Here is a 25,468-nt window from a genome sequence, read left to right on the forward strand (position 1 = left end):
AAGCAGAGGGCCTGTGACAAAAAGTGCTGGGCACGGGATTGCTCTCCACAGGCCCATCTCTGGGCTATTAAATGCTGGTGAAGGGGTAGAGGTCACAGTCTATGTCTGTGCAGGAAGGCTTTCCCCTGCTTAAGACACTGATCCCTTTATGCATAAAATGCATTCTTATTTTCCCACTCAAAATCCATATAGCTTGCCTTCCTCCTGCCCCCACCAAAAACAGTGTTTACCATACATCTTTTCTAGCAGGTTGCAGAGCCCAGGAATCCTGGCTCCTGCCTGCCCTGTAGCACATTTAGGCACCCCCCCCCAGAGCAAGGAGGGACGCCTTGGGGGCCCACAGCTGCATCCCTCCCCACCCTGGTTATTTTCCTTGCCAGGATGAAAACTCTGCAAGTCTGCTGTGTACTGATTTCAGCCTGGGCAAGGCTCTTCCCCAGTGGCCTTTGACCCAAGACCCTAAGATGCCGCTGGCCTTTACCTAGAGAGCTTCTCAGAAACCAATCCGTATCTTTCCTTGGGAGGGCTGGGCATGGAAGCCAGAAGTCCTGTCTGACCAAAGAGATCAGAGTTCAGTTTGAGCAAAAAAGGAGTTGCTGTGCTTTTGAGCAGAGTGCATGCTCCCTTAGTGGCCAGTTTAAAACAAATCCCTCATAAATACTGATTGAACACACAGACGCACAGACTAAGGCCTGCTCAGACCCATCCTTGGACCTTCATACAATAACATCAACATCCACTTGGCCCAAACAGAGGCCCCCTGCACCCATCCCACTCTCAGAAACTTCTGGGTTGGCTGGGGGATTCCTAAGCTGTTTCCAGAGACTGTTTTACTTCTGTTCCATTGCTTTGGTTCCTCATCCTAATTTAAATACCTTCTGGCATTTTGTGCATGTGTGCACACACGAGAGCTGCCCTGATGGGGAGAAAAGGAAGCCCCTGCCCCCAAGAATAAAAAGATCTGAGACACAGCGATTTTCTTCAAAGGAAGGAAGGAGAAGGGAGGAACAGCCCCCTCCTCAAACAGGTGCAGTGCCCTTAAAAAGGGGGGGGGGGTGTAAGGCCCTGCGCTCTTGGTCCATATGGAGTGCAGTGTGCAAGGGCTGCCCTTGTCCAGGAGAGGTGGTCAGTCTGGTCTCGGAAGGCTATCAGAGCACAGTATTCTCGGTGCAGGTGCCCCCCAAGGAAGAGCGGAATGCTTGCAGCTGGGAGACCCCATGGAGATGGACACAAGCAGCCGCCACCACCAGCACATGGAAGATCTGGTGGGAGTGGAACTGGAGCAGGAAGAAGAGGGAGAGGGAGAGAGAGAGAGAGAGAAGCTGAACCCAGGACTTCTGATGGTATGGGCCGCCCTGCTCTCTCCACGTGAGGCTTGCCGGCTGGAGAGTTGCTTCCCACCCAACCCCTGTGAACCAGCGATGGGGAACCTGCACTACAACCCCATCATCTCCAACAACTGTCCCTGCTGGCTGGGACCAAGGGGGGAAAAGAGATTAATGACATTTGGAGGGACAGAGTTTCCCATTCCCCCATCCCTACTTTAAACCCACCAATGAAACTGACAGGAAATGGGTTTTTTAAACAAACAAACAAAAAACCAGGAGGGAAACAATGGCCCAAAGAAGCCAAGAATGCTTCGTTTCCCAGTTTAGTGCTTAATTTTAAAAGGTACCCAACACACCTGTAGATTGCAGCCTGCCTAAGCTACTTGTATTCTTCATTAAACTGTGTGAGTTATCTTCACTTAAAGTAGGCGTTGCTGAGGCACCATCTACAGCTGTAATGCCACCAGAATTGCTTCCTTCATTCTGGCCGATTTGCTTTGCATTTTACAGCTCCATGACAGACAGAAATATCTAAAGTGAAGCTTACTTCATCAATGCTTTTCCATGCTGGGAGAAAAGCCAGACCAGTTGAACATCTGACTGATGTGGAGCTTTCAAAAGTACAAGATTTTTGCCCAGAGAGACAGCTAATGGACACTTAGCTATTTCTCAACTAGGCCAGATTTTTCAGGTATAAGGATTGCATTGTCTCGTTTTGTATTGCATTGTGTTTTAGATCAGGGATGGGGACTTACTACAGCTCCCATCAGCCCCTGACCCTTGGCTGTGCTGTCTGGGGCTGGTGGGATCTGGAATCCAACAACCTCTGGTTCCCCATCCTTGGTTTACAGGAAGCTTAAATAAATTCAAGGATTAATATCACAAAAATGGTGGGGCTTCTTCAAAGGAAGCTGCATTTTGCCAAGTCAGACCCTTGTGCCAGTGTTGCTTAATCTGACTGTTCTCTTGGGTCTTGGGCAGAAAAAGGGCTTCTACATCCCCTGATGTCCAAGGCAGACCTTTTAACATCACAGTAATCCAAGTTTATGCACCAACTACCGGTGCTGAAGAAACTGAAATTGACCAGTTCTATGAAGACTTACAACACCTTCTAGAAATGACACCAAAGAAGGATGTTCTTCTCATTATAGGGGATTGGAATGCTAAAGTAGGGAGTCAAGAGATAAAAGGAACATCTGGCAAGTTTGGCCTTGGAGTTCAAAATGAAGCAGGGCAAAGGCTAATAGAGTTCTGTCAAGAGAACAAACACTCTTTTCCAACAGCACAGGAAATTACTCTACACATGGACATCACCAGATGGGCAGCATCAAAATCAGATAGATTATATTCCCTGCAGCCAAAGATGGAGAAGCTCTATACACTCAGCAAAAACAAGACCTGGAGCTGACTGTGGCTCAGACCATCAGCTTCTTATAGCCAAATTCCAGCTTAAACTGAAGAAAGTAGGAAAAACCACTGGGTCAGTAAGATACAATCTAAATCAAATTCCTTATGAATACACAGTGGAAGTGAGGAACAGGTTTAAGGATTTAGATTTGGTGGACAGAGTGCCTGAAAAACTGTGGATGGAGGCTCGTAACATTATACAGGAGGCAGCAACGAAAACCATCCCAATGAAAAGGAAATGCGAGAAAGCAAAATGGCTGTCCAGTGAGGCCTTACAAATAGCAGTGGAGAAGGCAAGCAAAATGCGAGGGAGATAGTGAAAGATACAGGAAATTGAATGCAGATTTCCAAAATATAGCAAGGAGAGACAAGAAGGCCTTCTTAAACGAGAAAAGCAAAGAAATAGAGAAAAACAACAGAATGGGAAAAACCAGAGATCTTTTCCAGAAAATTGGAGATATGAAAGGAACATTTCGTCCAAAGATTACCATAATAAAGGACAAAAGTGGGAAGGACCTAACAGAAGCAGAAGACATCGAGAAATGGTGGCAAGAATACACAGAGGAATTATACCAGAAAGATATGGAGGTCTTGTACACCCCAGGTAGTGTGGATGCTTACCTTGAGCCAGACATCCTGGAGAGTGAAGTCAAATGGGCCTTAGAAAGCACTGCTAATAACAAGGTCAGTGGAAGTGATGATATTCCAGATGAACTATTTAAAATTTTTAAAAGATGATGCTGTTAAGGTGCTACACTCAATATGCCAGCAAGTTTGGAAAACTCAGCAAATGCCAGAGGATTGGAGAAGATCAGTCTACATCCCAATCCCAAAGAAGGGCAGTGCCAAAGAATGCTCCAGCTACCGCACAATTGCGCTCATTTCACATGCTAGCACAGTTATGCTTAAAATTCTACAGGGCAGGCTTAAGCAGTATGTGGACCGAGAACTCCCAGAAGTGCAAGCTGGATTTCGAAGGGGCAGAGGAACCAGAGACCAAATTGCGAACAAGCGCTGGATTATGGAGAAAGCTAGAGAGTTCCAGAAAAACATCTACTTCTGCTTCATTGACTACGCAAAAGCATTTGACTGTGTTGACCACAGCAAACTATGGGAGTGCCTGATCACCTCATCTGTCTCCTGAGAAATGTCTATGTGGGACAAGAAGCTACAGTTAGAACTGGATATGGAATAACTGATTGGTTCAAAATTGGGAAAGGAGTACGACAAGGCTGTATATTTAACTTATATTTAACTTATATGCTTATTTAACTTATATGCAGAATTCATCATGAGAAAGGCTGGACTGGATGAATCCCAAACCGGAATTAAAATTGCCGGAAAAAATATCAACAACCTCAGATATGCTGATGATACAACCTTGATGGCAGAAAGTGAGGAGGAATTGAAGAACCTTTTAATGAGGGTGAAAGAGGAAAGCGTAAAATATGGTCTGAAGCTCAACATCAAAAAAACTAAGATCATGGCCACTGGTCCCATCACCTCTTGGCAAATAGAAGGGGAAGAAATGGAGGCAGTGAGACATTTCACTTTCTTGGGTTCCATGATCACTGCAGATGGTGACAGCAGTCACGAAATTAGAAGACGCCTGCTTCTTGGGAGGAAAGCAATGACAAACCTAGACAGCATCTTAAAAAGTAGAGACATCACCTTGCCAACAAAGGTCCGTATAGTTAAAGCTATGGTTTCCCCAGTAGTAATGTATGGAAGTGAGAGCTGGACCATCAAGAAGGCTGATCGCCGAAGAATTGATGCTTTTGAATTCTGGTGATGGAGGAGACTCTTGAGAGTTCCATGGACTGCAAGAAGATCAAACCTATCCATTCTGAAGGAAATCTGCCCTGAGTGCTCACTAGTAGGACTGATCCTGAAGCTGAGGCTCCAGTACTTTGGCCACCTCACGAGAAGAGAAGACTCCCTGGAAAAGACCCTGATGCTGGGAAAGATTGAGGGCACAAGGAGAAGGGGACGACAGAAGACAAGATGGTTGGATGGTGTTCTTGAGGCTACCAACATGAGTCTGACCAAACTGCGGGAGGCAGTGAAAGACAGGCATGCCTGCCGTGCTCTGGTGCATGGGATCACAAAGAGTCAGACACGACTAAACAACTAAGCAACAACAATATCCCCTGATCCTTTTGACATCCTGTGGCCAAGTGTGTCTTCCACCCCTGGGCTTTATTGTCCCTCAAGGAAGGAGATATTCCAAACCTGACATGAAGATTGCAGGGAATTCTGACTCACAGTTTTTATCTTGCCCTCCCCACTTCAGTTAATTCCTCCCCACATTCTATCATTGCCACACAACACATACCCATATGTCGCACTTGCCCGGGAAGAAGCGTTCGGGGATTCGGGCAGCGTACAGGCCCACGCCCAGGATGTAGAGGACTGCCATGAGGAAGAGCCACCCGATCTGCCCCACGGTCGTGGCCTTGATGAATCCTTCAGAAATCATGAAGTGGAGTGTCGGGACCAAGCCACTCAGCCCGAGTCCCAGGAACACCCCTGTCCAAAAAATAAGAAAAGTCTGTCAGGGATTAATAGATAGAAGGCCTTATCTGGTCTCAATCCTGGAACTAAAGTTTAATTTCAGATATGGAGAATAGAACAGCATGTACGAAGAAGCCAAATGATCGAAACCAATGGTCCAGGAACACTTGAAAATTGCTAGGGGTCTTCACAGACCCCTCAATGATTTTATGTCTGTGGTAGCAATTGTACTGTACTGTGCTAGATGCTGTATGCTTCTGAACTGTATTTTTATTTAATCAATTTATTAAAATTTGTATGCCATTTGACTGTAAATGAAATCTCTAAGCGTTTTACAACAGTATAAAATAAAACAGGATAGTATTAAAAATAGGTATTAAAATATTCCATGGAATTCAGATTGCTAGTCTCTAGCGCCCATAGCTGTCAAGTTCTCCCTTATTTTAAGGGAAATTCCATTATATATAGAGGTGCTAGATTGGCTAACCCTCATCTATAGCCATAGGATGAGACTTGAACTAAAGTCTGGCTCTCCCACTAAACTTTTTGCTATTATGTTATGCTAGTTCCACATATCATTACGTACTAATCCTGTTACTAGCTTCCAAGTGGGAAAAATGCCTTTAACAATGTGTTACTGCACACTTTGGCCATGTCACAAAATCATAGACTTCTAGACTCGGAAGGGACCCCAAAGGTCATCTAGTCCAACCCCATGCAATGCAGGAATCTCAACTAAAGCATCCATGGCAGACGGCCATCCAACCTCTGTTTTAAAACTTCCAAGGAAAGAGAGTCCACCACCTTCAAAAGGAGTCCATTCCACTATCAAATAGCTCTTACTGTCAGAAAGTTCTTCCTGGTGTTTAGTCCAAATCTCCTTTCTTGGAACTTGAAGCCATTGGTTCAGGTCCTAGCCTCCAGAGCGGGAGAAAACAAGCTTGTTCCATCTTCCATGTGACAGCCCTTGAGATACTGGAAGATGGTTACCCTGTCTCCTCTCAGTCTCATTTCCAGACTAAAGATACCCAGCTCCTTCAACCACTCCTCAGAAGGCTTGGTTTCCAGACCCTTGATCATCCTGGTCGTATTTTTGCACTACCCTCAGGTTAAGCCTTTGCTCTGTAATAGGATTTGTATTTTGCTAGTAAATAGAACTGGACCATAAAGAAGGCTGATCGCCGAAGAATTGATGCTTTTGAATTATGGTGCTGGAGGAGACTCTTGAGAGTCCCATGGACTGCAAGAAGATCAAACCTATCCATTCTGAAGGAAATCAGCCCTGTGTGCTCACTGGAAGGACAGGTCCTGAAGCTGAGGTTCCAATACTTTGGTCACCTCATGAGAAGAGGAGATTCTCTGGAAAAGACCCTGATGTTGGGAAAGATTGAGGGCACAAGGGGACGACAGAGGACGAGATGGTTGGACAGTGTTCTTGAAGCTACCAACATGAGTCTGACCAAACTGCAGGAAGCAGTGGAAGACAGGAGTGCCTGGTGTGCTCTAGTCCATGGGGTCATGAAGAGTCGGACACGACTAAACGACTAAACAACAACAGTAAATAGAACTATTTTTACCAAGTTTGATTTCCAAAGTGATTCCTGGTGTAGAAGTACTGTATCACAACTGGGAAATGCATTTATCAGAATGAGATCCATTCTGAGGGTCCTGCTGTGTTCTGGCACTCTCAGAGCCTACAGCTTTTTAACTACATGGGTATGTTCTAAGCAAATCCTCCAATGGGGCCCAATTCATCACAAGCAATGCAAAAATGACAATTGTGCATGATTACCTGCTCGGACGGCCCGGTACTGTGGCGTGGCAAAGTGGTCCCACTGCGACACCATGATGGCTGTGACACCCAGGACACATATGATGACGAGGTAGATGAGTTGGGGTTGAGGTGAGCAGTAGAAGGAGTAATAGAGCCAGGGAACAAAACTGCCCATGGTGAGCAGGGCGATTCCAGAGTAATCCAGTCTGCACAACAGAAAGCAGGGTAGGCTTGCCAGTAGACAGACAGAGCAGGCAGCCCTCCCTTAGCACCAGGAGGCTGCTTGAATTTCCCATTCAAGCAGCGCGTGCTGCTCAGGCCAATGTGGGAGATGCTTTAATTTCTCATGCTGCCCCAGGCAACACTTGGTTGGGGGGCATTGTGGGAAATTTAAAGGGGGCTCGCAGACCTAGCCAGCCGGTGCTGATCAACATGCTAGAAATTTATTTAAAAGGGGAGCCCAGGGCAGGCATCAGTGGTACACCCCATTGAGGCACAGGGACTGTATGCTAATGCTTGGCATTATGGCAGCACAGAAGGACAGAGCGACACATCAGCACAAAACAGGGCAAAAAGGAGGACACCAATCTGCATAAAATTTGCAAATGGTAATTTATACGCACAGCTGCAAATTAAGAAATAATTACGATAATTAAATGGAAATGAACACCACCTCACCCTAGTAGGGAAGACTTGGACAGCTTGCCAGCTGGCTCTGTCTTCTGAGCAGGTGCTGCTAACTGTTGAGGGCAGGGCGGATAAAAAAATCAATGTTTTTTTTAAAAAAAAAAAATCTGGTTTTATTATTTAAATTAGATTTTTTTTATTTAAATCGGATTTTTAAAATAAAATGCTTTTGAAGAAAAATCTTTCTAAAGATAGTTTTCTATTTAAGTTACATGATAGTCCAAACTATCAGGAAATAAGGATTTGTTTTAAGTTTTTCATGTGTGCTAAAGCTCCGTTTAAGTTTTTTTTTTAACTGTTTAACCACATCAGTTAACAAACATGGATACATATGCTCTAATGTTATTGTTTTAGTTAAATAAATTGTTTAAATTGTTACTAAGCATATTATTATTTTTCTCCTTCCAATAAAGTACAGCAGAAAAGTTGTCCAAACAGAAACAGTTAACTTATTAAACCTCACAATAATTTCATAATTATCTGTCTATGTATTTCTACTAGTATAACCAAATCAGTAATTTTTGATATAACTGTAAAAACTACTCTGAACATTTATTATTCCAAAAATGAAACCTTCAACTGGTTGTAAATATTAAGATTATACCAGCAAGAATGAGTTTTTCTGTAAAAAAAAAAAAAAGATTTAAATCAAGTCTTACTGAGTAGTGATTTAAATCATGATTTAAATCAATCTGATTTAAATCAAATCCACCCTGGTTGAGAGGCAACTTCAAGGGCCCCCTCCCTGCTCCCTTTATATGACTCCTTATATTTAAACCACACATGGCCTGAGCAGCCCTCCCATAGAGGATACCTTCAGGTAAAGGGATGGTCCCTGACAGCCTTTCAGAAATAGAGGACAGTCTTCTGTAAAGTAGGACACATGGCCACCCTAACACAAGGACTTCAACTCTCTTCTATTGCCAGTCAGAGAGGAGCTCCCCACTGATGCTCCAAGCACTTGTGTCTCTTGCGAGCTTCAGAAGATACTCTTGCTCCTCACCATCTCCCACTTCTCATGTGTCCTAGGAGATTGGGGGGGGGGGCAGGTGAAGCAGGCAGGTGGTAGACTTACTTGGAGAAGGTGCGGGAAACCTCCTCTGAGTGGCAGTAGACCGTGTGGAACAGCCAGGAGAAGCAGAGGCAAAGGATGGCTCCCAAGAAGAACATGCCAAAGACAACACGTTCCTGGATGGGGGCAACGTACTTCATGTTGGGGCTGATCATGTATCCAATGCCCAAGACCAAGAAGAAGAGGAACCCTGGGAGAGGAAGAGAAGAAAGCTGCCCACATCTCTTTCTAGGTGTCTCCACATACCCCAACCACATTCAAAGGTTGGTACTCTCAGGAATTTGGAGGAAATTGCTCTGCCAGAAACAGGCAGAGGTCACCAGCAGCCCTGCACAAATAGAGACCTGGAGGGTGCCGTCTCTGGGCCTGGTGGTGTGTGGTCACTTCCCCATGAAGTTGGGGGTGTCAACTAGAAAAACCTGAGCCTGTGTCCCATCCACCCTTATCTCTCTCTCACACACACAGTTTCCCTGCAGCAGAAGAGAGGTGCATATGCACAATAAACAAGCAAACAGAGGTGAACAAGTCTAATGTTCTGCCCTTAGTATTAAACATTGAAGCTTACTTATACAGTGGTACCTCGGTTTTCGAACGTCTCCATTGACAAACATTTCAGTTTTCAAAGGCCGTAAATCTGGAAGTAAATGCTTCAGTTTTCGAACACACCTCGAAAGTCGAACATGCCACGCAGCTTCCGCTGAGTGCAAGATCCTGAGACCTAGCTGTCGGCTATTAAGTTTTCAGTTTTCAAACGTTTCAGAATTTGAACGGTCTTCCGGAACGGATTACATTTGAAAACTGAGGTAGCACTGTACAGTGGTGCCTCGCAAGACGAAAATAATTCGTTCTGCGAGTGTCTTCGTATAGCGAATTTTTCGTCTTGCGAAGCACCAAGGCAGAACAGCGGTTTTCGCAAAAAGAAAAAAAAAATTCGTCTTGCGAGGCAAGCCCATTGACTTTTTCATCTTGCAAGGCAGCCTTCCGCTAGCAAATGCCTTTCGTCTAGCAAGTTTTTCGTCTAGCAAGGCATTCGTCTAGCGGGGCACCACTGTACATGAAAAGTGAAGCTGACTAACATAGTGATTAGAATGCAGACTGTCAGGAAACACCATCAGTGTACCTTATTTGTGTTACCTGTTTAGTATCTTTTATGCTGAATTTTTAAAAATATTAACAAAGAAGACGGTAGCTATATTCTGAAGCTGAAATAGTTTGCTATGATGTGAGACACAGAAGGAGAAGGGAGCTAATCCAGACTGCCCCCTTACTCTTCCCCCACCACACCAGGTTCTTGCTGTGTGGAGCAGAGCCCCATGACTGACCAAGCAGATGTGTCCAGATGTTGCCCGTCTCCGTGTGGAGGCGGAAGATGCTTCGGAAACAAGCACGGAAGGAGGGCATTGGCGGCCGGTGCCCATGGAGGAGGAAGTCATTGTCCTTCAGCCAGTCAGGCAGCACATCATAAGGCATGACACGCCAGCGACCCTCCCAGACCTACAGCGGGAGAAAAGACTGAGGCTGTGTAGACATGACTGGCTTAAAACGCAGCTAGGTCGTTCTCTTTTTGAACTTCGGTCGGACCTGGTTTGAGAAAAACACACTGAAACATAGAATTTCTTTTCTTTTCTTTTTTAATGACAGCACGCAGTAGATAAACGATAGGCATGGATTGTGGTTAATGCATGTACCCCGCTTCTGCAACCCGTGGTGAGAGCACACTGGGTGCAGAGTGAACAGTATTGTGAGTGCAGCCTGAGGCTAAGGCACAGGAAAGGATCTTGCCTGTTGATTATACTAGGAGCTGAACTAGAATAATATGGTATTCATCTTTTGTAAGAGTGAACTGTGTCTCCATAATTCAAAAAAGTAAACTAAAATCAAACTGTTCTCCCAGTATCAAAAGTATGTGAATGTGTGCCAATTCTGTATGCTTTGTTTATTTTTTAAAAAATGGGGGTGGGGACACTGCTCTAAGGAGAATTTTTTTACTACAAGCATAAGTTTTAAACCAGGGGTCAGCAACCTTTTTCAGCCATGGGCCAGTCCACCATCCCTCAGACCATGTGGTGGGCTGGACTATATATATATATATATTTTGGGGGGGAGAATGAATTCCTATGTCCCACAAATAACCCAGAGATGCTTTTTAAATAAAAGGACACATTCTACTCATGTGAAAACACTCTGATTAACAGAAGGCGATTGGGCCTTAGGTTGCCTACCCCTGTTTTAAACTGTCATTGCATTTCATAAGGAACACAGAAGTTGTGGCTTTTGTGAGAGTGCTGAGAATATTCTGTAAGATATACCCAGCACTAAAAGAAAGCAAAAGCCTCCAGGGCTGCTTTGGTGAAGCAAAGCCAAGAGTTCTCCATGGATTCAGCTTCACGGCTGAAGGGGGAACAGAACGCAGTTCCCCCCACCCTCAACACTCTGGCTACAAAGGCCCAATGGCTCCCACACTGCAGTCCCATAAATACCTTCTCAAAGTCCCACTGAGTTCAATGGGGCTTACTCCCAAGTCAGTGGGAATTAGTCTGCAGCCTGGTTCAAGCATCCTCACCTCAGAGCCACAGCAGAGGTGACATGGGCTTCCATGCTTGTTGTTCATGCGTCTGACCCACTAAGTATAAGGTGTGGGGCAGGAGCATGTTTGGGGCATAGTACTGTAAGGGTTGCTTCCACCTCCATTAGTCCAGGCACTTTTCTCCCAGCCTGACAGACACTGGAGGTGAAGCAGCCCAGGAGACCAGGGCAGATGATAAGGTGGCAATGTGTGGGTGTCCCCATTCCCATCATGCTCATGCCACCTTTTGATGTAAAATAAATAAACAAGCCAGACCTCCAAATTCATTACACGTGAGTGTGGCAGACAGGTAAATATACAAATAAGGATCTTGCTTCATCTTGTCTGCTTTGGCACTTCACCATAAACACACTCAGTAGGCCTTAGCAGTGCTGCCAATTCTCTCAGCCCATTTGCAATGTGGGGCAACAATGATGCTGGCCTACCTTACAGGGCTATGGTAAAGCTTCCTGAGAGAAACTATAGGAAGCACTTTGAATGTTTAAAATGTGCTTATATAAATGTCACGGTTGTTTGTTTATTGTGGGTTTTGGTTTGTTTGTTTTTGCTAAAACTGAGAGGCAGAGGTATATAAATATCTTAAAATATATAAATAAATGCAGTAGTTATTTAAACTGTGCAATTAATTCTGAGGTCAAGCAAACCCCACCCCGTTTGTTCTCACTTGCCTGAACCCAGCAGCAGTCCTCCTCCTCCTCCTGTGCAGCAGCCTCCTTTTCTGTTTCCTGACCCCTGAGGCCAGTCCCTTTTGCGCTTTGAGTGGCCTTCTCCCCCTTGCCCATGGCCACCCTCAGTCGAGGACCTACAGGGGACCCCATCAGGGTGCTGGACTGCCTATCAGGAGAGAGGGAGCACCACTGGGTTGCTTTCTCTTCTCTGGCTTCCAGATACTGTGCCCCGTTGGGCTTGGCCCTGGGAGCTGGCTCAGAGCAGGGTGTCATGGCAGAGAGGAGAGCCTCTTGCCCACGACTACACTACTCCATCTCCCCCTCTTCTCCAGGGTTGTATGACTGTTAAGCTTCCCTGTGCCTTGCGAAGCTGGGGAGGAGGCCAATGGGCAGCAGCTGAAGTCATAATATCAGACCCGTGGGCACTTTTGTGACATGCCCAGTTTGACTTAGCACTGATTGGGTAGCAGCCCATAAAATGAAGAAGAGAGGATGGCTGGACAGCCAGGGGGAGAACTGGTGTCCAGTTCCTCAGGGCAAAACTGAGGAAGAGTGAAGCAAGAAAAATGGCGCGCCCAAGGAGGCTTGTTTTGAGCCAAGACTACTCACAGGGGCTTTCCAACCACATATGTCACTCACCTTCAGGACAAATTCTTCCATCTTCTCCATGGCATGCTGGGCCTGAAGTGGCAACATCATGACCCGAACAGGATCTGTGCCAACCTCATTTTCTTCTAAGTCTGGATCATCTGTCCCCCAGCCTGTCGGCTCAACCCCCATCGCAATGCCATCCTGAAAGAAACCACACACAGCAGAATGAAGTCCTACCAAGATAGCTGGCGAGGCATATGGTCACTCATTGTTGGAAATCTGATGGGCGCTGGTCTGATCTCCCAGTTACTGCTGCTGCTGCTGCTGGAGGATCAGCAGGAAGAGGGGAAATGGAACTGGGCGTAAGGGTGGCCAAGCCTCAGCCAATGCAGAAGGAAAGATTCTCATGTGAATTGTTGCTGTTGACAGAATTCAGTGTTTTGGCTATCGTTCTCTGGCATTTATTGGGAGTTTCCATACACAAGAAGAGCCTTGCTATTGGATCATGTCTGGCGCTGGGCTTATTAGGGCTCTGCAACTCCAAAGAGGGATACAGAGGGGCAGGTAGAAAAGATCAGGCAGTCCAATGGGTGGTCTTGGTGACACTCACCTGGCCGATGTCCTCTTGCAGCAAGGGTCTCCTTTCAGCCACAGCCTCCTCCCCCCGGTGCCCTGTGCACCACCCAGCCCTCTCCTTCAGGGGCTCCATGATGGTGGTGGTGGGGGGAGGGGGTCACAGAGTTGAGGCCTCTTCACAGGCAGAGGCTAGTGCCCTTTGCAAGCCACCAGCCCCATGGTCCCCACTGCCTCTGTGGGAAAGCAGAGGGGGAGGGGGAGGGGTGCAGAGGGATGAATCCTTTTTTCCTCTCATAAGCTCCAAGAAGTGCTAGTTGCCACCTACCAACTATTCTACAGCTGCCATCCCACCAAAAGAACCGCACCCTCTCTGTTGGTCCCACAACCCACAATAAGGCTGTACCCTTCCTTGGCATCCCTGCCATTTTCCCCAGATGGCCATCCACAATCGGCCCTCCCTCAAAATCTACACACCAGTACATTTTGCAACACCCTGCCTTTGTCCCAGGTCCAAGGAACCTTCTCCTGCCCCAAACATTTCCCTGGTCTCCAGGTCTTGTGCAGCCCTTATTCCTGCACCCACTTGGCCTCCTCTCTCCATTGCTGTCTGCCACCCAGTCTGTGACAGCACACTTGCCCACTAGGCAGTGTGTCACTGATGATAGCCTGCCACCTCTTGTTGCCCAGCAACATGCTGAGGGGAATTTCCTATTGGGTGCAGGTGTGTGGCAAAGGCTGCCCCCACCCCAGATGGCTCTTTCTGGTTTCCCCATGTGGGTCGGAAAGCGGAGGCCAAGGTTTCTGCCTCCATTGTTGCTCCCCCATTCTTCAAAATGCCCCCTCCTACCAACCCCAATTCCTGGACAACCCCCAGACCCCCTCCTGCCCCACAGCAGCCCCCTCGTGAGACCCACCCAGCACTCCTCCTGCCCTCCCTGCCGGCCTGCGAGTCTCCATCACCTTCCCCTGCCAGCCTCCTCTCGCAGGCCCAGCCCCTCCATCCTGCCCTCCCTCACCCAGCAGCCCGGAGCGGCAGCAGCATCAGGACCAGGTCCCTCCAAGGCCCGCCTCTCTCTCTCCTATAGGCTTCCCTTCCCGCCCGTCACGGGCGCATCGCTTCCTGCCAGAGCCAGAGCACCCTCGCCTTGGAAACGCGGCCGGGAGAGTGAGCACTTCCGGCTCCTGCCAGCATCCTCCCGGCCCGCGTTGCCATGGCGACGCTTCCAAGGGCTGCGCGTGCACGGAGGGACGCGGGGAAGCGGGGCGCGCAGCAAGTGTGTTTGCTTATTTATTTCATTAAAAATATTATGCACCACTTCATTTTATTTTATTTTAACTCTTACACTTCAAAGCGATTTACAAATTCATAAAACAAGCAAATCAATACAAATTCGCAGCTCTGCTTTCCTGTGGCGATTGGCCCGGCATCCCCAAGGCCGCGCCGGTGTGGGCGGGCTTGTGCGCACACCTTCCCGTGTGAACGCAAAACACGTGCCTCCTGAATATCTGTGCGCAGAAAACTCGGGCCTCCAGAAAGCAGCGCACAGCCGTGTTTGCGGGCGCAGGAAGCGCGGGCTGCCTGAGCTGGGGGTGGGGGGGGGTGGGGGTGGGGGGCGCGCCTCCCTGGCAGGAGCTTCTCCCTCGAGGACCCCAAGTGCCCGCTGCGCGCAGCCCTTGCCTGAGGAAGCCACCCGGAAGAGCACAAAGCAGCGGCTCCCATATGGTCTAGCGGTTAGGATTCCTGGTTTTCACCCAGGCGGCCCGGGTTCGACTCCCGGTATGGGAACGGTGCAATTTTTGTTCACTTGAGAGGAGCTTTGAGTGGCCCAGATCTCCTTTTCCCTCAATTCGTGGCGCTGCTGCGATTGCCAGCTGCAAAAGGCGTGCATGCTTCCCATCATATTCAAAACGGCGAATAAATAGAGTTTTCATGACCTGAAGCGTATTTGATTGGGAAAATTGGAAAGCGGAGGGAGACTGAATTATAAGGTAAAGTGGAAGCGAGAAACTAAAACGTAAAGCTTCCCATACCGGGAGTCGAACCCGGGCCGCCTGGGTGAAAACCAGGAATCCTAACCGCTAGACCATATGGGAGGCAGCTGGTAGCATCTTCCTTCACTGAATCTTGGCAGACAGGGGAGAGCGGGTCACGCTTCACACCAGGATGATATTATCTCCTCTCTTTCTCTTTTTTGGAAGAAAAATAAAACAAAAGCATTTCCTAGGTAGATTTCTATAAGCAAGTGTAATATTATTCTACTTCGGGAAAGAATATATTTGTGTGTGTATGATCACTTTTTCTCTTCCAAAACAACAGAGGGTGCTATGCAAAGCACATGGGCTGCAGCGCTTAGCCCAGCATAACCTGCCACACAAACCTGTTACTCTCAGGCACTTCGCATGTGCAGGCACCTTATTCACTTTAAATATAAATTTGGGAGACTCTTCTTGCCTGACCTAATGGGTTATTTGGTAGCAGATGCTCTGAAAAAAGGTGAATGGTGCAGAAAAAGATCACTCTTCCCATACCGGGAGTCGAACCCGGGCCGCCTGGGTGAAAACCAGGAATCCTAACCGCTAGACCATATGGGAGTAGCGCGAATGAGCATCGGGTAATGTGCGAGCCAGTCCAAGACAGAGATGCTCACTGCTGCCACCTCCAGGGAAAGAAGGGAATTGCATCCTTGCGCCCACTTCCTATTGCAAAGGTAAGGCACTGCTTTGTCCTGGATCTATCGAGAAATCGCGGTGTTGTGGCGGTTTTTTAAGAAAAGACTCGACGACTTTCGGGGTGTCCTGGATTTTACTTTTTGAAATATGGCAACCCTAAATTATTGCAGCTGCTTAACTGCAAGATTGCTGGAAAATTTGGGTGCCTGATTTTGGCCATTGAGGTAGATGGGGGCTCCGAGTTTGCACTTACCTGTGCCCGCATGCTGGAATTTCAGGCTGCGCTTGCCTTGCCCTCCTTGTGGAAGTCTCAAGAACCAGCCCACCCAAGCAGATGAGGGGAGCGCGCCCGCCGGTTTATTTCGCATGATCAGCGCCTCCCACGAAGCTCGGCTCCACGCAAGTTCTACGCTGCTGCAGCAGCCACCATCGCCATGCTTGCCGGGTTCTTTTCCCCAGCAACAGCGCGCATCCACCCACCCCTTGTCCTGGTGCGAACAGAGACCAGAACTTCTAAAAAGAGAGGCTGGCCATCACAGCCCCCGTTTCAGCCTCAAGGCCAACGCTGATTCCAAAACAGTTCAGCAGATGCAAAACTGCAAACGGAATTCTCGCGTCAGCAGCCCAATTATACTCCTCCTGCTTTCTACTGTTTGCAAAGAGCCTTATAAAGGTGATACTCAAAAAATTAGAATATCGTGGGAAAGTTCATTTATTTCAGGAATATTGTGAAAAGGTGCAGTAGCTACTCAATGCATAACACCTGCAAAGCGTTCCTGAGCCATTAAATGGTCTCCCAGTCTGGGTCAGTAGGAATCACAATCATGGGGAAGGATGCTGACCTGACAGCTGTGCAAAAACCATCATTGAAACCCTCCATAAGGAGGGAAAGCCTCAAAAGGTAATTGCGGAAGAAGTTGGATGTTCCCAAAGTGCTGTATCAAAGCACATTAATGGAACGTTATGTGGAAGGGGAAAATGTGGAAGAAAAAGGTGCACAAGCAGCAGGGATGACTGCAGCCTGGAGAGGATTGTCAGGAAAAGACCATTCAAACGTGTTGGGGACTTTCACAAGGCGTGGACTGAGGCTGGAGTTAGTGCATCCAGAGCCACCACACACAGACGGATCCTAGAGATGGGCTTCAGATGTCATATTTCTCTTGTCAGGTATCTGAAGAAGTGTGCATGCACACGAAAGCTCATACCAGGAACAAACTCAGTTGGTCTCTAAGGTGCTACTAGAAAGAATTTTCGATTTTGTTTTTTCTCTTGTCAAGCCACTCCTGATCAAGAAACAACGTCAGAAGCGTCTTACCTGTGCTACAGAAAAAAAGAACTGGTCTGTTGCTCAGTGGTCCCAAGTCCTCTTCTCTGATGAGAGCAACTTTTGCATCTCATTTGGAAACCAAGGACTCAGAGTCTGGAGGAAGAATGGGGAGGCACGCAATGCCAGATGCTTGAAGTCCAGTGTGAAGTTTCCACAGTCTGTGTTGATTTGGGGAGCCATGTCATCTGCTGGTGTTGGTCCACTGTGCTTTATTAAGTCCAGGGTCAACGCAGCCGTCTACCAGGAGATTTGGGAACATTTCATGCTTCCTTCCGCAGATGAGCTTTATGGGGATGCTGACTTCATTTTCCAGCAGGACTTGGCACCCGCCCACACTGCCAAAAGTACCAAAACCTGGTTCAATGCCCATGGGATTACTGTGCTTGATTGGCCAGCAAACTCGCCTGACCTGAACCCCATAGAGAATCTATGGGGCATTGTCAAGAGAAAGATGAGAGATATGAGACCGAGCAATGCAGAAGAGCTGAAGGCCGCTATTGAAGCATCCTGGTCTTCCATAACACCTCAGCAGTGCCACAGCCTGATAGCATCCATGCCACGCCGCATTGCGGCAGTAATTGATGCAAAAGGGGCCCAAACCAAGTACTGAGTACATATGCATGCTTCTACTTTTCAGATGCCCACTATTGTTCTATTTACAATCCTTGTTTTGATGATTTCATTTAATATTCTAATTTTCTGATTACAGGTAGGTAGCCGTGTTGGTCTGCCATAGTCAAAACAAAATAAAATAAAAAATTCCTTCCAGTAGCACCTTAGAGACCAACTAAGTTTGTTCTTGGTATGAGCTTTCGTGTGCATGCACACTGAAGAAGTGTGCATGCACACGAAAGCTCATACCAAGCACAAACTTAGTTGGTCTCTAAGGTGCTACTGGAAGGAATTTTTTATTTTGTTTTGTTTTGACTAATTTTCTGAGATTGTGAATTTGGGGTTTTCATCAGCTGTACGCCACAATCATCACAATTATGACAAATAAAAGCTTGACATCTCTCGCTTTGCATGTCACGAGTCTATCTCATGTTAGTTTCACCTTTTAAGTTGAATTCCTGAAATAAATGAACTTTTCCACGATATTCTAAATCTTTGAGTATCACCTGTATAGGAACAGTCGCAGTAGCATTAAAAGGTGGTGCAAACAAAAGCTGGAGTGATTTTGAGACTTTTACATTCACCGAATGGGGATCGAACCTTCAGCCCCCGCGTCAAAGACAGCTGCGCGGGCAACTGCGGGGGAGGGATATTGGGTTTTGCTCGAGACGAAACCTCTCCCTGGTGCGCACGCGTGAGTGAAGGGAGCTGAAGTGCGACGCCTACTGACCAATTGCGGAAGCGCGCCTTTGAATTTGCCACCCGCGGCGACCATTCACATACTTTTCAGTTGCGCATATCAATACTGATCAATAACCTCTGAAGATTGTTGCCGTATCTGAAAAGCATGCAGCCAGGTTCACGGGCCGTTGCTTGGAGGCCTGGCAGCCGCGTCGCTGCTCCCCTTTCGAGCCTTTTCTCACCTTTCCGGGATCCAAGGACGACGCAGAAGCTTCCTTGCCTCTGCTTCTTGAAGCCTCGCCGGGCTCGTTCCGCGCTTGCAGTCGCAGAGGGTGGTAACTCATTGCAACCAGGGCAGTTTGCAAACAATTTAAAACAGCTTAGAAGGACGGCAGTGAGCACGTGAGGTGTGGCACTCCAGGTTCAGGAGGGGCAGCCGGGCGCCAGTTTCTCGATACGTAGATCAATAAATAGCAGAAATAAATCAGTTGGCTCGCCGTTTCTTTGATGCTATTTAACATTTAATTCTCCATCGTGGCATGCATTAAAAGATTGTCATTCCCATACCGGGAGTCGAACCCGGGCCGCCTGGGTGAAAACCAGGAATCCTAACCGCTAGACCATATGGGAGTGAGATGGGGAAAGAGCTTTTGGCTTAGAACCTAAAGAGAGCAAGGTAATGCTGTAGAAAAGGGGAAAATCCTCCTTTTGCCAGTTGTATCAAGGCACTTGCTTTTGCAAGCACTTCTGCAAACTGCTGAGAAACCCACTAATAAACCTTAATGTGCTTCTACTTGTTACACCCATAATGCACCAGATTTTGTGATGCTTCCCTTTCCCTCCAGCTGCCACACCCACAACCTGTGTCCCTGCCTTGCAAACTTTTATTTTTTCACTCTATCCTTTAACTTCTTCTGTAAAATATTGGCAGGAATCAATTAGATCATAAAGCTGAGAGTAAACACAAGGTCACCCCAGTTCAATCCTGGCTGGGTATCGACCTTTTCAAAGCTACAAACTCATGTGAAAGTGCCTCTGCGCTGTTCTCTGCTCTGGTTTCCAGGCCTTTGCCCTTCAATTGTTGACAGAGGGCCCCTTCTTTCTTATACCAAGTTAAAAACACATTTGCCCTGCCAAGCATGAAGGGTATGGGCATACAGAACGTAGGTGTTTATCTGTTTAATTTTTAGCAGTGGCAGCTAAAAGACAGGTGGGTCATTACTTCTAAACATTTTTGTTTTCAATCAAAATAATACAGTTGGGACCTGCAGCAAAATGCAGCCAGATGCAGAACGGGGCCAGGTTCCTACACCTGAGTAGGAGACGACGTTGCTGTCCATTATATCCAACGGGAAGTTCACAGGTGCTTATCAAACCATTCAAAAATATTTTTTTAGTTTATATACCCCAAAATATATTGGTTTCTAGGTTCCCAGCATATGCTTCAAACCACTATCTTATTTTGTTTCCAAACTGACAGGGATACCACCACTGTAGTTTGCTGTTAGACAGAATAATAATATAAACAATTTTTTGTTTTTGTTTAGTTGTATTTACAATGTTTTATTAAATTAACTGTTAAACAGTATTTTAAAAATAAAGTGGTATCATAGAAATAGTACAGAAATTACAGCACTTATCCCAAATATTTGTGGGGTTTTTTAAGAGACACACCTAAGTCTTCCCTTCCCCTTCATACTTGACAAAGTAGACATCCTTGCTCCTCTCTCTCAGGCTGGGAGTTCACATGTGAAAGAATGAAGCAGCAATAGTCAAAAGCTCTCCCACAATCTCAATCCCTTTCAAAGGACATCATTCACACATTCAAGCTGTCAGTTCTGAAATTATGTGTGATGTAACACTTAAGAATGTAAAAAAATTCTGTACTGTGACCTTATATAAGCCTCATTCCATTCACCTTAATATGCAGTTATATGACTACTTCCCATAATAATTACAATTTCCAAACAAAGTCTGCACTGCCCCTCCCCCTCTGCAGGGCTGCCTTGAATAGCAGCTCAGTTGGTTAGAGCAGGGTGCTGAAAATGTCAAGGTTGCAGGTTTGGTCCCTGTATCCATCTGTCTTGGGATAGTCTTGCATTGCAGGGGGTTGGACTAGATGAGCCTCAGGATCCCTTCCAACTCTACAATTCTATGATTCTACGAACTTGAAATTTATGTTGAGGGAGAAAATGATAGAAAGAGGATGTATCAGAGGCCAAGTAGGATCACTTTCTGGAAAATTTGCAGGAGCTTTTAGGTTAGCAGGAAGGAGATAATCTATTTTAAATTCATTACATTTTTATGCGGCTTAATTTCAGAGGTGTGGCAAGGGAGGTTTTTAAGCAGAGGTTGGATGGCCATCTGTCATAGATGCTTTAGTTGAAATTCCTGCTTTGTAGGGGGTGGGACTAGAAGACTCTCAGGATCTCTTTCCAATGCTACAATTATACTCCCCCCCCCCCAAAGAAACAGTATAAAATAGTCCCTTTCTATCTAGCATTATCAAATGTTATATCCCCTCATCCCAGTTCGACCTCAGCTACTGAAGAGGTGGCCCAAAGGATTTTAAACAGTGTTTGCAGACAAGAGTCAATACTGGATCTTTATCCGTTTCAAAGACATCCCCCTCACTGATTAAAAATATACAAAAATAAGAGGGGGGAAACCTACAATCGTATTGTAATATTGTCCTGAGAATTATGGAAAAGGCAGGATGAGAGTAAGGCTCTGGACAAAGCTGACCAGCATTTCAAAAAGCACCAGGACACAGATCTCCACAAACAAGGCCTCCAGACATTTCTGAACCCCTTATTTATTAAGTACAGCTAAAAATATACATGGAGCAAGCGGCTTCTGGGATGCATCCCAATAAATACTGGCCCCATTCTTATATCTATGCTCCCAGCAGAGAGATGGCCATAGCTGTTCAAGGGCAGCATTACTTTTCCCTTGCTACAAGTTTGTGCTTTTCCTCCAGCAATGCATGGTAATGTCTCTGTGTGCTCTCAATGTCACTCTGCAATGAGGCAATTTCTGCAGCCAGTTGAATTCCTAGAACAGAAGAGGGTGAGAGACAGTTCAGATGATGCATCATGGAAGAGAACCTGGAACATTCCCCCTAAGGCAGGCAGGAGGGGGGCAGTGCCTGTGGTCCCCCACAGGTTGTTGGGACTCCAGGTCTCATCAATCCCAGCCAACAAAGACAATGGTCAGGAATGAGGAGACTTGCAGTGCAGCAATGGAGAGCCAAAGGTTCCTCATAGCAGCTTTATGATGTGTTCACTGAGAGGACTTCAAGCAACAGAAAAGGAGATTTTGGAAACTTGTGTCTCTGGAAGGACCAAACCCAGCATCCCAGGATCACTCAAAGGGGTACAAGTAACAGCACAGTCATTGCTATCACTTGTGGTATTCAGCTGAGCTAGCTTTCAGTGTTGGGCAAATAAGACTTTCATCACAGAAGTGCAGGGGCAGAACAACATCCCTGCTTGCTTCCACAGTTTGTCAGGATCAATGACAACTTTCAGATTTACCCCTCTGTATGGCCCCAACGCCTTTTGACAGAAGGAGAAACAAGGGCTGTGCTCTCAGAAGACTCTTCACTGCTCTTTGGGGAAGGAAGAGCAGATGGTGTGGAGTGTAAGAGCAGCCATTCCCCTCACCTTCTTGGAAAGTCCTTTGGGCTTGTCGGAGGCTTTGGGGCACAAGGATTCCAAACCACGCCAGGGGATTTTGATGCCCTGATCCCTCAGCAGCCTTGCAGGAGGCCTTGGGGGGCTGGGCTGGAGCCTGTGCTTTCCCTGGACCTTTTCGCCATCGTAGAACTGGAAACATTAAAGCAACACCTTTACTAGATGGGAACTTAGCGGTGAGAAAAACACATAGCATTCAAAGTCTTTGGTCAAACCCACCCCAGTCAGTTGGCAGGAAGAAATTGTTACACCTATAGGACCTCACTATGGCTGCAGCTCCTAAAAACACAGATGGCCAGGCATGGGTGTTTTGATAAGAGGATCTCTATCCTCAGTTTATTGCAGTCCCAAACATATACCATTCCCCTGACCCGCCATGTGGTTTGCACCCTCACCTTGCTCACAAGGGCCAATTTCCTCCACAGCATCTGTAGCTGTTGGTTTGGTAGCCTTCACATCCTCTGAGACCACATGAAACCCCATCTGACCATTGTCTTTCTTACTAGATGGAGCAGAAAAACAGCAAAATGTAAGATTGAATCTATAGTAATAACTAATTCACTCGTAGACCTCAGACTAGCCTCCACCAACCTGGTACCCTCCAGATATTTGGCTAACAGTTCCCATCAGCCCCAGCCAACATCCTCCATGGTCTGGGATTATAGCAGTTGTATTCCAGCAACATCCGGAAGGCACCAGATTGGGGTAGACTCCCATAAGCAATGACAGTATCACCATTTGGTGCTCCTTGTGTAAATGAGGGAAGGGGGGGATTCCACGAATGAATCCTGTCAGCACAAGGATTTCTAGGGGTTGCTCAAGCCCATAGAGCAGATTTAGAGAAGATTTAGAGCACTTAAAATTGTGTAAGGAGAAATATTATTTATTTCATAAAAGTTATATCCTGCTTCAATGCAGAAATCCTTGCATTTACCAAAAATTCGCCTTAGTGCCACATTAGATTCCACCCAAAGAAAGTACTGCTGAAGTGTTATTGAAAAAAGTAAATAGTGGATTGCAATTTAAGTCAGGAATAGGGAATTCGTGGCCCTTCAGATGTTGTTGGCTGACAGCTCTGGCCAGCTCCTCTATGCAATACAAGCAGCACAGATACCCATCTAGAGCGAAAATCCATCAAGGAGAGAAATAAAGCTGGAAGTCATCAAAACCAACAGGAAGGAATACTGGCTGTTCTGCCTCCCCTCTCCTGTTCTTTCATAGGCTCTCACTTGCTCCATGGGATTCCACCTTCCAAATCCTGATATTTCCTGCTCTCACCTAGTTTTCACCTGAACCATTGGAGTCATCTGATGTCCATACTGAAGGGGAGAGACAGATTTGTTACCCATGGCATAGCGGGACTTGGAGAGCGAGAACCAACCCTGGAGAAGAAATAACCACCACAAAATGTTAAGAGACAAGGCTTCTCTCTTTAGAAAGAATCTTCCTCAGTGGGCACCTTCTGAGAAAATTTTGTTCTTGGCCACATCACCACAAGAGGCAATGGGCAGAGGGCTACAGAGCAGCAACCATGGAGTTTGGGGGTGGGGTGGAGAGGAGGAAGGGGATCCACGGGTGGTAGAAGTGCCCTTCACCTTTATCCAACTCCTCCAAACCTAAGTCTCACCTGCTCTATCAAGCTGTTAAAAGTTTTCCTCTTGGTCTGGAGCATCTCCAGAGTATCAAAAAGGTGGAGGATGACCTGGTCCAACTCCTCACATACTTCAGTCGGTCCTGCATCCTCTGCTGGAGCCATCTGAAATGAAACCCCTGTAACTGCAACTGCAACTGCTCACATCTTTTGCCCCCTCCATTGCTGTCTAGATTGTCTTTGTTCTATATTATTCTGTAAAGAATTATGTAAGAGGAGAGCACTATAAAAGTAGCAGCACTTTGCTTGCTAGTTCTACTGTTTGTGATGTCCTCTGCAGAAAATGCGGAGTGGTAATACTTTACCCACGCAATAGGAAAGCAGTACCCCCCCCCCCCGGTGCAGCTGGACTACACCTCCCACAATCTCTGGCAGGAGCCAACATCACCAGGAGGGTCACAGGTTCCCCATTTCTGCCTTTGGGGCAACCCAAGTACCTTCTGCACCAAGTGTGGTCCAACCTAATCCAGAGTGCAACCCTAGGCAGGTTCACTCGGAAGTAAATTCCAGTTCATTCTGTGGGATTTCCCCCTAATCTCATCTGTGTGCTGAGCATGAGCTGAATTCAGCAAAAGGCAAATTCCTTCATTCCTTGTTAGGCCAATTACACAAACTGCAATCAAAACCTAAAATTGTAACATGATGGGCAGTAGGGGACTTATCCACATGCTTTATGTCTTTATATATGCTGGAAGCCACTCAGGGTGGTTGGGGCAACCTAGTCAGATGGGCGGGGTACAAATAATTTATTATTATTATTATTATCATTATCATCACCCCCCCCCCGCCGGCTTTCCAGACATGGTCTGCTCCCCCCACCCTTTCTTTCTGCAGAGCTTTCCTTGCAAAAAACCGCTCTTTGCTCTGATTCCGCTTTAAAGAGCAGGTTTTTGCCGGGAAAGCTCTGGAGCAAAAGCAAAGGTGCTCAGAGCGAGCTTCGTGGTGCCTACCTCGCTTGGAGAGACTGGAGGAGAAGCGAAGCGTGGCGAAGCCGCCTTGTCCGCCCAGGACGCGGCCCCCTCCCGCTTCGCTTCACCCCGAGGGGGGCGGGGAGGCCGCCTTCGCTCGCGCTGGGCCTCCTCGCCAGGGGCTCTTCGCGCGGCTGAGAGAGCGACCGGAGGACGAGGCTTCCAGGCCCCTCAGGGATCCGCCGAGCAAGAGCCGCCACTGCCTCGCCTTTGCACGCCACTCCAGTTCCTCCTCTCGTGGGTCGGCTCTTCCTGCTCACGTGACCCGAAGCGAGGCTCCTCCTCCTTAACAACCAATCAACCTACAGCAATTCGCCGCTTTCTCGGAGAGGGCGGGGAGCGGGCAGCCCTTCTCCGGAGCGCCGCTTTCCTCCTCCTCCCTCAGATCTCTCGGCCTCCGTAGCCGCCATCTTTGTTGAGGCCGAGTTCCCCGCGGGCAGCCATCTTGGGCAAGGCCGGCCGGTAAGGCCGCTTTCCGAGCCAGCAAGTTCGAAACTCAATCTCGTTTCAGTACCTTGAAAAAATAGCGCCCTCTGTCGGTTGACATCCTTCTGCACCTTTTCCAAAAAAGTCAATTCCCTCTCTCACCGGCTGTTGGAACAGAATTCGGGGTTGTTTTAAGCACCAAGGGGAATGGCTAATTTGGGGGTTCGTAGTTAA

At 47.1% G+C, this 25,468-nt stretch overlaps 2 protein-coding genes and 4 non-coding genes across 6 annotated transcripts; 1 reads left to right on the plus strand and 5 right to left on the minus strand.

The window, feature by feature from the left end:
* Positions 1-962: 962 nt before the first annotated feature.
* On the minus strand, positions 963-14,239 carry LOC117060801 (adiponectin receptor protein 1-like). Its single transcript, XM_033173344.1, has 8 exons — positions 14,221-14,239; positions 13,239-13,437; positions 12,677-12,829; positions 10,105-10,276; positions 8,786-8,972; positions 7,042-7,229; positions 5,071-5,264; positions 963-1,277 (listed from the first exon to the last, which is right to left on the minus strand). Exons 2-8 carry the CDS (start codon positions 13,335-13,337, stop codon positions 1,149-1,151), a joined length of 1,122 nt encoding a protein of 373 aa, XP_033029235.1. The 5' UTR covers positions 13,338-13,437; positions 14,221-14,239; the 3' UTR covers positions 963-1,148.
* A 679-nt stretch (positions 14,240-14,918) lies between these two features.
* TRNAE-UUC lies at positions 14,919-14,990 on the plus strand. The gene has a single exon. It is a non-coding gene; the product is annotated as a tRNA-Glu (tRNA).
* A 236-nt stretch (positions 14,991-15,226) lies between these two features.
* TRNAE-UUC lies at positions 15,227-15,298 on the minus strand. Its single transcript has one exon. It is a non-coding gene; the product is annotated as a tRNA-Glu (tRNA).
* Positions 15,299-15,724: 426 nt separating this feature from the next.
* Positions 15,725-15,796, minus strand: TRNAE-UUC. The gene has a single exon. It is a non-coding gene; the product is annotated as a tRNA-Glu (tRNA).
* A 3,256-nt stretch (positions 15,797-19,052) lies between these two features.
* TRNAE-UUC lies at positions 19,053-19,124 on the minus strand. Its single transcript has one exon. It is a non-coding gene; the product is annotated as a tRNA-Glu (tRNA).
* Positions 19,125-21,270: 2,146 nt separating this feature from the next.
* Positions 21,271-24,819, minus strand: CCDC115 (coiled-coil domain containing 115). Its single transcript, XM_033173695.1, has 6 exons — positions 24,791-24,819; positions 23,817-23,945; positions 23,468-23,571; positions 22,585-22,691; positions 22,160-22,321; positions 21,271-21,548 (listed from the first exon to the last, which is right to left on the minus strand). Exons 2-6 carry the CDS (start codon positions 23,943-23,945, stop codon positions 21,436-21,438), a joined length of 615 nt encoding a protein of 204 aa, XP_033029586.1. The 5' UTR covers positions 24,791-24,819; the 3' UTR covers positions 21,271-21,435.
* Positions 24,820-25,468: the final 649 nt, after the last annotated feature.

Source organism: Lacerta agilis, chromosome 16 (assembly GCF_009819535.1).
Source record: "Lacerta agilis isolate rLacAgi1 chromosome 16, rLacAgi1.pri, whole genome shotgun sequence".
Classification (NCBI taxonomy): domain Eukaryota; kingdom Metazoa; phylum Chordata; class Lepidosauria; order Squamata; family Lacertidae; genus Lacerta; species Lacerta agilis.

Bases quoted from the DNA above. Each gene is read 5' to 3' on its own strand.
- CCDC115 (XM_033173695.1), bottom strand. From the start codon at position 23,945: ATGGCTCCAGCAGAGGATGCAGGACCGACTGAAGTATGTGAGGAGTTG. The intron at 22,322-22,584 runs GTGAGGGTGCAA...TAATGTTTCCAG, and splicing joins AATTGGCCCTTGTGAGCAAG to TTCTACGATGGCGAAAAGGT. The intron at 21,549-22,159 runs GTGAGGGGAATG...CTTCTGTTCTAG, and splicing joins CCAAAGGACTTTCCAAGAAG to GAATTCAACTGGCTGCAGAA.
- LOC117060801 (XM_033173344.1), bottom strand. From the start codon at position 13,337: ATGGAGCCCCTGAAGGAGAGGGCTGGGTGGTGCACAGGGCACCGGGGG. The intron at 12,830-13,238 runs GTGAGTGTCACC...GGTTTCTTTCAG, and splicing joins TGCAAGAGGACATCGGCCAG to GATGGCATTGCGATGGGGGT. The intron at 8,973-10,104 runs GTCAGTCATGGG...TTCCTCTCCCAG, and splicing joins CATCTGGACACATCTGCTTG to GGTTCCTCTTCTTCTTGGTC.